General features: G+C 37.3%; 2 protein-coding genes across 3 annotated transcripts in view; both read right to left on the minus strand.

The window, feature by feature from the left end:
- Positions 1 to 2,630: 2,630 nt before the first annotated feature.
- LOC127662753 (UDP-glucose 4-epimerase-like) lies at positions 2,631 to 6,188 on the minus strand. 2 transcript variants are annotated; one of them, XM_052154059.1, is made up of 7 exons: positions 6,029 to 6,188; positions 5,432 to 5,561; positions 3,958 to 4,071; positions 3,541 to 3,717; positions 3,347 to 3,460; positions 3,192 to 3,258; positions 2,631 to 2,913 (listed from the first exon to the last, which is right to left on the minus strand). In XM_052154059.1, exons 2-7 carry the CDS (start codon positions 5,441 to 5,443, stop codon positions 2,855 to 2,857), a joined length of 543 nt encoding a protein of 180 aa, XP_052010019.1. In that variant the 5' UTR covers positions 5,444 to 5,561; positions 6,029 to 6,188; the 3' UTR covers positions 2,631 to 2,854. The 2 variants fall into 2 exon arrangements, with proteins under 2 accessions (XP_052010019.1, XP_052010018.1); XM_052154058.1 differs by having other exon boundaries at positions 5,432 to 5,701.
- Positions 6,189 to 9,972: 3,784 nt separating this feature from the next.
- The window catches only part of LOC127662602 (cytospin-A-like), a 15,444-nt gene continuing 13,821 nt past the window's right edge, over positions 9,973 to 11,595 (minus strand). Inside the window, exons 10-12 of the mRNA XM_052153869.1 lie at positions 11,382 to 11,498; positions 11,238 to 11,297; positions 9,973 to 10,815 (exon numbers count right to left, since the gene is read on the minus strand). Of these exons, the coding sequence (XP_052009829.1) occupies positions 10,726 to 10,815; positions 11,238 to 11,297; positions 11,382 to 11,498 (267 nt within the window). The 3' untranslated portion in view covers positions 9,973 to 10,725. The remainder of the gene's footprint in view (positions 10,816 to 11,237; positions 11,298 to 11,381; positions 11,499 to 11,595) is intronic.

Raw genomic sequence — 11,595 nt, forward strand, 5'->3', positions numbered from 1 at the left:
ACAGATGCAATGAACACCTGGACATGTCTGGTACATACATTTTCTGGAACTACACGCTGTATTTCTAGCATTAATGACTTTCTGAGCAGCCGCACAGGTGTTTGATGTACAAAAAACATGGCGGTCACCTGTTCCAGGTCACCTGAACCGTGGTGCAGATTTGCTCTCACGACAGGGCATTATAAAAGGAGAATGGAGATTTCATTCTCAAAGAGTACTAAGGATATGGGATTGATTCAGGGAAGCAGAAATAGATCTATTTGCATCACCGGAGATAACACACTGTCGCCTGAGGTACCCTTGACTCATGCCCCGCTGGGCCTGGACTCTCTAGCCCACAAATGTCCAGTGGGACGCAAGTATGCATTCCATCTCGGGTGTACAAGCACTCATGGGCCCGCCGTTCGAGCCATTGGATAAAGTGAGTTTACATGTACTCTCATTAAAGACTGCGCTGGTTCTCGCTTTGGCTTCAGTAAAACTTGTTGAGGACCTTTAAGCACTGCCGGTCAATGACTCCTGCTTAGAGTTTGGACCAGGCTTATCAAAACCCATTCTCAAACCCAGGAAAGGCTACAGTACAGTATGTGCTGAAAGTTTTGACCACACCCTTCAGAGTGCAGGATATTAACCATCTGGCTTTCTCTAGGATGTCTCCTCTCTCTCTTCCCAGGTGCTTACTGTGAAGGAGAGTTCATATGTGCTACACAAACCGGTTAGCATCATCAACATGTATAGCCATCTATTCATCATTCTGCTTCTCCCTTCTTATTGCAATGTGAAGACAAGACTCTGTTGGTGCTTTTTACTACCCCATTGGCTAGCAAACATCATTATGCATGCGAATCAGTAGCCCGGTGTGATAGTATGCATTCCTCATAGCGTCAGTGACACAGCATTGAAAAGACCGACTTGAAAGAGAACAGTAAGGTTACGACTGTAACCACAGTTACCTGAAATGACGGACTGAAATGCTGTGGAAGCTGGCTGAATCTTCACTACAAGGGTTATCGCTTATACTCTTCAGAAGTGTTGCAATCTATTTCTCATGGGAAGTCGCAAAAGGCTCGCTGACATGTTGCTAAATGTAGCTAATTCACTTGATGACATTATTTATTACGTAAGACTTCACATTTATGTAACATTTAGAAATGTTTTTTTAATTATTATTATTATTTAACTACTAATCATCTAGCTATCACTAATTGAACTTGTAAACATTCAGACAGTGGAGGATTTCTATTTATTTATAATTAAACTGCATAATTCAATTACTAGAAATAACAACCAGGGTTAGGCAGCGGTGTGGTGTTGGGGATGTTGCACGTAAATCCAACTCCTGATGGAATGCAGGTCAGTCATGCACAGATAGCACTGTGCACCTCCATTTTATATGCCTGCTGATGCAAGCAAGGGAGGTGGAGCACAAAGCACTATCTGTCAATTAAAACTGCCAAGATTTGAAAGAGTTTCAGAGATCGGCTACTCCTGTGGGGATAAACCCATTACATCTATGGCAAGTACGTTTGTCATTTAATCCTTAAAACGTACTAGTATCTATTTTTATGTTACTAGTAACTATTCCGTTAGATAAAAATAAACTGTAATTAAATGTCAATAAATTATAAGTAACTTTAAAATAAAATAGCATACATCTTTGTTTACTGTGATGAGTTTGCAGTACAGATTCACAAGCCCATTTTGCCTTTACATGGCAACAATGACACAAAAGGGGACAGTTACATTTATGATTTTGTTACATATTTTTTATGTAAAATTATAGAAGAGACCTGATTTAACAAACAAAGAGCAGCCTGGAAAATGTTCATAGACATTTTAATGCTGCTCTAAATGACTAAACAAAAAGTTTCCTCCCTTGTCTAGTGCGTTGACATCGCACTAGAAAAAACAAAAACAAAGGCACTGTCAAAATTCAAAAGAGAACACAGAAGAGCTTTTAAAACCAACGAGATAAATCTTTATTATTTTACATTTCACAAGGAAGTATAAATATTCATACATTAGAAATAAGCCTTTGTTTACTTTGACATAACTTTGATATTATTTTGATCATATAAATGTTGATCATAAAAATGTTGCGGTCATTCGAGCACCTAATTTCTTATAGTATAATGAATTTACCTACAAAAAACTAAATCATCTGAAAAGAAACTGTAATTTATTGCCCTGGCCACATCTGCAGTCCTTATGCCTCCATGCATCATGCATAAGGCACTTTCATGCAGATGAGCAGGGACCCCTGGGCATCTATCTTTTGGTGATTTTCAGAGTCAGTAGAAGCTTCTGCCTGTTTCTTTAGTATCCTAAGTTTTTATAACTGTGACCTTAATTGCCTACCATCAGTAAGCTGTTAGTGTCTTAACTACTGTTCCACAGGTGCATGTTTATTAATTGTTTATGGTTCATTGAACAAGCATGGAAAACATTGTTTAAAAGGCTTTACAATAAAGATCTGTAAAGTTATTTGGATTTTCTCAAAATTTTCTTTAAAATACAATGTCCTGAAAAAGGGACGTTGCTTTTTTGCAGATATAATATATATATATATATATATATATATATATATATATATATATATATATATATATATATATAAAAAGTAATGGACATCTATGTAAGCATAGCGTATTTCTAGTGGGAAGACTAGCAGCTGTACATCATCGCACCATTAGCTGGGTAATTCCCAGCCAATCACATGTAAGCCATTGCTTTATAAGTCTGCTCACAATCTATCACATTGCTGTTTCAGTGTGCTAACGCTGCAACCTCCACCACCACACCACCATCAGTTAAGTCCCGTCCAGCACGGGGGTAGGCTCCTCGCCCCTGCCTCCTATCTCCGGAAGGATATGACGGTTCCGAGTACTACAACTTCGGACCGCCAGACGGGGCCTAAACCAAACAGAGACATTACTTTTCTGTTTTATATTCATCAAATAAATGTCATCTTCAATTTCACTCAAGTCTGCGAGTCTTCCTGATAGAACTATAATCATAAATTGTTCTAGTCATGCTTAGCTCTAAAATATTTCATTGTCTAAAAACTACTCTTTGTGAGTGAAATCTATATCAAATTACTTTTAAAAATCCTGAAAGATGGAAAGAAGTAATTGGTCAAAAGGGGTATTACAAATTACCAAAAATTCTTTACTCAAATTCCTTGTAATCACCTGTTCCATCAGGTGTATTGTAGTCATTGCCAAACACATTCAAGTGCTTACGTCTGCCAATAGCAACCTTCCAAACACATTAAAAGAATAAAACAGCCATTACAATACATAAACACACGTGGATCTCATAAGCTTTAATTGGTCAGACAGGTTACCTGGGCGACATAAGGCAGAAGGTTATTTGGGATTCCCTGTGGATCTTCACCAATCTGTCCTGAGACGTGAGCACCAATGGGATTAAAGTACCTGAGCAGCACAGCGTTCCAGTCCTGCAAGATATTTGATCAATCACATACTTGCAACACATTGTCAAACACATGCAAAGTGCCATAACAGAGGGCCAAGTCACCTTCTCTGCCATGCACTGGTCCCTGATCATTTCCTCTATGCAGTACTTGGTCTTGCCATTAGGGTTGGTACAGCCACCTACTGCATGCTGCTTGTAGATGGGGAGTTTCTGGGGGTTTCCGTAGACAGTGGCTGAGCTGCTAAATACCAGATTACACACCCCATGAGACTGAATCACCTAGTTCATTCATACACATACAGGACCACAGCCAGGAAGGCATTCCTTAAGAACCGAAAGCACTAACACATACACATTTTCACATAGCATACTCTTTAACTTAATTATTCAGATGAACTCATAGGGAAAACTGTTTAAACAGCACAAATGCTCCATGCATAAAAATCCATGCATAAGGACAATTCATGCAGAGACACATCTAGATAAGCACTTTATTTACATTACAGATGTATTTCTTACCTCCAGTAGATTGATGGTTCCTGTGAGATTGACTCTGTAGTATCTTAAAGGCTGTTCTACTGATTCACCCACAGCTTTAAGTCCCGCAAAGTGCATCACTGCATAAAAGGAGTGCTGAAACAAAGAGCAGAAATTAAACAATTAACTTTAATCACCAGTAGGCACTCTTACACATATTTCACCAAGAGGGTTCAGCAATTTCTACAAATAAAAAGCTTTGAGTTTTATCAGAAGACAGTGTTTCCCACAGGATTTTGTGAGACTGTGGGGGGTGGACCTCTGACCCTCTAGGGGGGTCCGGGGGCATTCTCCCCATAAGAAAATTGTGTACATTGTAAAGTTAAATACTTCCATCTGGTGCACTTTGAGAGCACAATTAAGAGGCTATTGTTGTGCTCTTGTAAACAATTTTGTGCTCTTTTGTGGCGGGCCGCCAGAGTCTAGTCAATTAATGGGAAAGACTGGAAGAACCAAAATTAGTCTTAAATCAATTAAAAAAAAAAAAAAAAACTTTTTGAAGATATTCTCCAGTCCGGGTTTATCCAGAAGGTCCAACACATGGAAGTCAATTTGAGTGTTCAGAAACTCCATCTACCGCAGAATCTCTGGAACATCACCCTCTCCTCCACAAAAAACACAAAAGATCAGCATGCACAAACCTTTGTAAAAAATGCTCAGCCACCAAGGAACCATTTAGTTTTGTTCTGAATTAAAATGCATTAAAAATTTGTAATTAACAACTCTTACTGTATTACTGTAACATCCACATGTATTCCGGGTTCAATACAAGCAAAGCTTAATCGACAGCCTTTGTGAAATAATGTTGAGTACCACAACATATTTTTTTGGAGTGTTTAAAGACATAAGTGTGAAGCTTACAATTTTATAAAAAGCACTTACTAGTTCTAGTTAAAACTTGTGAATTATTTGAGTTTTAAAGTTGTTTCAATTATAGTTTTTATGGTCGTTTTATGGTCAAATTGGAAATAACTTCACACAGAAAAGGTTAGCAAGCGATTTTGTCACACAAAAATAATGTCAGCACACCTCTGGTTTATGTCTTGGGGCTATAATTTTGAAACAGAGAGTATTTTAACATTTACAGATTGGTCCTATTCACTTCCATTGTTAGTGCCTCAATGTAACCCAGATTTTTGCTTTTTTGTTTTTATTTAGGGACAGGTAAAAAAAAAAATGTTTTTGTGGTAATCAACATTACGCCGCAAATACTGTTGACTGAGCTAAACTTACATTTTTACATTGACAAAATTATGTACCTCACCTTTATATTTAGGTACTCCTATCAAATGATTCACAGAGTAAACACCAAATATAGCAAACATCAATGGCCCACAGTCTGAGCAAGACTTTACTGAGGCTCTTTTGTAATGCAAACAAGGGCTCCTGTGTGTTCAGCATACCTCAAATGCCCCTTAGTAATGTTATGTAGTGTTATTTACTGAAGTCTGTTTACCTTTGACAGCATTGCTGAAGTTATCGATGACCACAGGGTGATAGCCAGCCTCAATGAGCTCCACAACACAGTGGCTGCCAATATATCCACCCCCTCCTGTCACCAGGATCTTCTGACACATGTTGAGAACCTTTCTCACAGATACACACAATAATAGTTTACAGGTATGTGGGTGTGTCCTCTTCCCTTACTCTACTGAACCTGCTGCAACTGGTCTATGTGGCTCCAGACTGGTAACTTGCAGCATCCTCATACATACTGCACATGAATCTAGAGGAAACATCAATAAATGCTCAAAAGATGTTCAAAGTTGACGAATCAGGCATAATGACTACAAACTGACTAAAAACTTAAGTCCTGAGTCCACGCAGAACAACATCTCTCGACCAGGCAGGAACAGGTCACTCAGTATCATTCAAGAAAATACAGTATGTCGCAAAAGTCCAAATCAATAGAAAAATCGCATTTTAATACAGACTATTTCAAAACCAGAAAGCCTTCAAAAGTTAAATAAATGAAGGAAGATCCTACGTGCTCGAACAGTATTAAAACAAATTCAACCTCTACAGTCCACATTCAGAATCTTTTTACACTCACACAGTTGATTAATGCTGATCAGTGAGGTTTATTGGAGAACCCGCAGGTGACAGAGACAGGCGGACAGAGTTTCCTGGCGTTTATGTGTCTGTTTAGTTTATTCATTCTCGATTCCTGGTTTCAGGGACAAGTGGAAGTGTGTGAAGCTGCTACTGTAAGTCCTGCGTGATTCACTTGCAAAGAAGTCTTTTAAAGGCGTCCTTACATTTCCTTTTCGGTCACGATTCATGCGTAACTGAAATTGTAGCTATAACTATTAACATTTTAACGCGTAGGAAAATATCATAGGAATATTTCAGATTATATTTTTATATGCTTAAAAATTTTAATCCATGAAGATCAGACGGTACTGATGAGTAGGCCTACATTTGTAAAAATACTTATATGAATAGAAACGTTATATGGCAACTAATATAATATCTATAGCCTATATATATATATATATATATATATATATATATATATATATATATATATATATATATATATATATAGGCTAAAACATCTAATATCCCTTGCATACCTCTCAACACTCCCGTTTTCCCCGGGAGTCTCCAGTATTTCACACCCATCTCCCGCCCAACTCCCGTTTTGTTATTTCTCCCGGGAAACTCCCGTAATTTGTATGGCCCAAACCTCGTTATATGAATAATCACATCAATATTATTCCAGGGTTGTCCAGTTGCCAGATCTTGTATCAAACGCATCCTACTCACACAATCGACACATCATATTTCAACCCATTTGTGACCTCAATGTGGCAAACTACAACCAATTTGCGCTGATGATATCTGCGCAGGATGTAGACGCGGAAAGTTGAATGAAGCATCACTGGTAGATAGGAGGAGAAGACTCTAAAAAATATACATGAAAATTTAACAAAAGCTGGACGGAATCATTTAATTTCATATCTCGAAGCCATATCGACAATGCCAATGCCTTTTGCAAAGTGTGTCGCACTGATTATAATATCGGACACGGTTGGAAAAATTACGTTACTCAGCACAATAAATCACAATGGCACAATTTGTATGTATTTAGCCCGCCTCTGCATCCAGCATGGCCTGTAGAATCAATGTACACAATTATAAACTTTTTGACCAGAAAATGGCTAATTTCGGTATGGCCTGTAACGACCGCTAAGGGCAAATGTTGGCCATTATTGGTTTAGGGGTTACCATTGGCCTGTAGTATCAATGTAAAAAATTAGACAATTTTTGACCCTAAAATGGAATATTTGGGCATGGCCTGTAGCTCCCCCTAAAGGCAAATGTGGGCCATTCTTTGCATAGTAGGCCTACTTCAAAGTGGTCATCTTGAAGAATGTTAGGTTTGAAAAACCATCAGTCAAAATTACATTTGATTTATTGACACATATATATTGAGGCAATGTGGACTTTTACATAAACACGCCCCTTTCAGCCACTTTGTATCATATTAATTGTTGCTAAGTAATGTTTTCAAAGACATCAATTCTACGGTTCAGGAGAAGAAGAGTTTTGTAGGTTTTCCCAAATGTTCACAGTACAGGAAAATCCATCATGGCGGAAGTTATGGGTCCTTGAGGCTTTTTTGTTCCCCATGAGAAATGAGGCATGTACAGTTTCAGAAGAACTTTGAAAATATTTTAATTGGGCGTGGCCTGTAGCGCCACCTATGGGCGAATGTGGGTAATTCTTGGTGTGGGGGTACCCGTTGGCATGGAGTGTCAATCAATGTGCCAATTTAGAAATTTTTTGACTAGTGACTTTTTGAGATATTGGGGCTCAAGGAGAATAATAATAATAATAATAATAATTCGTCAAAAACAATAGATTTCCTCCTACCGAAATAATCTAATAATAATAATAATAATAAAACTGTCAATATCAATAGATTTCATCCTACCGGAGGAATCTAATAAATTAACACACCCAGTCAAACCCCCCCCCCCCCAAAAAAAATATATATATTTACACTTAAATAAAGCTGTAAGAAATTTTTCAATACAATGCTGGCATGATGTACAGTAGGCCTACACTAATGAAGCTTGATATTATATATATATATATATATATATATATATATATATATATATATATATATAGGTTAACTGTTTTTTAATTAACCGTAAAACATGCTTTATAATTACTCTAATTAATAAACTCATACAAACATAGTATTACACAAAATAAACCGTCAAGCATTGTATAGGTAATGACTGAGTGTAGTTATGTTCACGTTAACATTTATCTTATAATAGGCTACTTAAATCTTATCATAAATTATTTATTCTTACATTATATTACTTATCTTATTAGGCTGTTTGTTTAATTTGTGTAAAAACATTTTCTTTTCCGTTTATATTGAAATATCTTTTCTATTAAGAAATATAAATGAAGGTAATTTGATATCACGGGAAAAGAAGGCACCACTCACTGACAGCAGTAAAAGTCAGAAAAAACTATATTTGATACAATTACGGGACAACATGTCATCTGAGAAGAGCATAGGAAAATATTTTCCCGAAGTTAAATAGCAAAAGTTTATTTAAATGCATTAATATTTTCACTCTTAGCAGCGAAGTAAATATACAGCGCTAAATAGGAGACATCAACGTTTCACTGTAGACGCTAGAAATGTCCCGCCCCTTATTGAAACGGAAAATATGATTGGTTAAAAATACAAGCAAGCCTAAAACGAACTCTTATTGGTAGATCAGCTGAGTCGAACTGCCCATTTCCATAGACATATTATGTCTATGTCCATTTCGCCCGTGCCCTCAGTTGAGGTCCCGCCTCCCGCTGGGTGTATACAGATAATCTTTTCACTTATTTAAAATAATAATCATCATCATCACAAATTCACTCCACGGTGCTGCGGCATCACCTCAGTATAATTAAAGGTTATGGGTCAAAAGCCTCCTCGCTGTTCTGGCGGCCATACGTAGGCTAAGTAATTTAAGGTGGATATACGCAAATCCTTACGGCGTATGCTTGCGTATGCCCTACACTACTGCCTCAGTGACAACAACGGATGATTTAAATTAATTCATCGTTCTCAAAATGACTTTTATTATGGAAATCCAATTTGTTCAGATGAGAAATTTTACCCTTACGTACACAACTTTCATTCTGACGAATTTCACTCTGTCAAGGGTAAAATTCAATGGTCATTTGTCAGTCATATCTTCAGCTGGTTTTTATTCGACACATATCTACTGATTTTATGCACTGCACTGCTGCCACAGGATTGGCTGATTAGATAATCGCATGAATATATTACTGTACATGTGTTCTTAATAAAGTGCTCAGTAGTCTTTAAATAAATTAAGAAATGTTCAATCATATTTTTCTATTATTCCCATTATTTTTTCCTAAAATATTTGGCCAAACCTCAGAATTTTAGGCCTATGCACCAGTCAGTGTTTTGTTTGGTGTAAATAATGACTGTCACTATTTACATGCCAATTGGCTTTAACCGCACATGTTGGTGGGTGGAAGCTGGTACATCAGTAAAATGGAGTTAAGAGAAGGAAGAAAATATTGGGAAACAAACAAAGTGTGAATTGTAAATGCATGTGCAGGTTTAGATAATCCAAATCATCCTCTTTATACAGAATTCCAAACTTGCAATTAGTTTCATTTTAAAGCAACACTAAAATGACTGATTTGTTAATTTAGCATGTTGAAAAAGAGGACAGTGACTCATAGATAGCAATCTGGGACCATCCACTGAAACTGAAACACACACACACACACACACACACACACACACACACACACACACACACACACACACACACACACACACACACACGATTTGCTTCATAAGAGTATGTCTGGAGAGTCAGTGGCCCAGAGAGCAATTTAACACATCCGCATGCAAAAATTACATGGACATGCTTGAATAAATGACAAGAAAAACATTGAAACAAAACAGTATAAACAAAAATATTTATTCATCAATACTAGTTTGTCTTTGGAATCACACTGGTTGTACCTTAACAAGTATTGTCAGTAAGTGATAAACATGCTAATGAAACTCTTTGGTTTCTGAGTATCACTTATGGTTTGAGGACTCAAGAAAACCAAACAGAATGATATTCCAGTAGCTGGATGAATCAGTCCTGAATGTATTCCTTGCTCATAAGTAATTGTTTGTATCTACAGAGCGCTTTGATCACACAGGAAAAAAAAAAAAACATTGCACAAAAACAGAAATAGTGATTTCTTTTGGAAATGTACACTGTAGACCAAGTCTGATCATCATCTAATCATCATAGAGCACAATAATCTCAATGAAAAAGAAGCAGGAGAGACTGACAATAAATCCTGCCATTCCACATAAGAACCAACAGAGGGCAGAGTGCAGCAAACACAAAATGAAACGGCCACAGATCTGATGATAATGGGTACACCTCATCAAACTCCAAACCTTCATTCACATAGACACAAAGATTTTCCTTCATGAACTGGTCAAGTGTCTCAAACACAAACCTGTTTAAAACATTGCTTTACTGTTTTAAAAAATCAGATCCCAGACCAACAGTTAAAGACAACAACAGGTACATTTCCAGCCCATTCTGGCTCCTCTTCAATGCTTAGATGGAGGTACTGCTGTAGTTGTGTCATGTGCAGCCTTTTTGAGGCCCTAGAACAATTGTTCTATTCACTGCATATGATCAGGTTCTGTTATACGGTATATACTTTAGAGTCTCACATCTCAAAGTGGCGGTAGATGCTCTCTACATACTCCAGAACCTTATGCCAGTCAGGTGGATCATCTTTCAACATCTCTCCCACTGTCTGAGGAACAACAGTGAAACATTAGTGAGAAACGAACATTTACAAAAAATTGTAGCCATGTTTGCATCATATTTGAGTACATTTTTATATCTGGCCAATCATGTTTATGTCATTCTCGTGTACAGCAAATCAATCAGCGAGTCAATTTGATATCCAATCAATCATGTTTTAGTAATTCTTTTGTCTAGTCAATTACATTTAGCAATTTTCATATTTGACCAGTCATGTTTCTTATTCTCATGTAAAATCATCTCCTGAAATCAATAGTAATTATCTGAGAGAATGTGTTTGCTTCAAGATAGGACTAATTAATCATACACTAGGTGATTAGTATGCTGGCTGAATCAGGATGGGGTAATTACAGGACTGGAGTTAGTAAAATAAACTACAATTGCTCTGAAAGAACTTAAGCAATCACCCACTAGTGATGTAGAGATTCCAAAGCTCTCTCCAGTCCGGAATGCTAGAGCAAGGTTCTCTTTCTGAGGATAAAATCAGCATCAATATCACAAAAAACATTTCTGTTAATACATTTGTTTAAGCATGTGTGTGTCTGGTGTTGTTACCTTGTTTTCTGGACTGAGTGTGTTGTATGGTATGTGAGAGGGGAGGTAACTGTGATAGATTGCACAAAAGGCCAATCCATCCACCCAGCTACTGCTGAAGTTAGTAATTTCAATATTCTGCAAGACAGAAAGGAAGCAAGGAGACAGCAGAGTGGGAGAGAGACAAGCAGATATTCCACATCAGTCTCGCAACTCTCATTTCAGGGCACTTCAA

This window comes from Xyrauchen texanus, chromosome 22 (genome assembly GCF_025860055.1).
Source record: "Xyrauchen texanus isolate HMW12.3.18 chromosome 22, RBS_HiC_50CHRs, whole genome shotgun sequence".
Lineage (NCBI taxonomy): Eukaryota > Metazoa > Chordata > Actinopteri > Cypriniformes > Catostomidae > Xyrauchen > Xyrauchen texanus.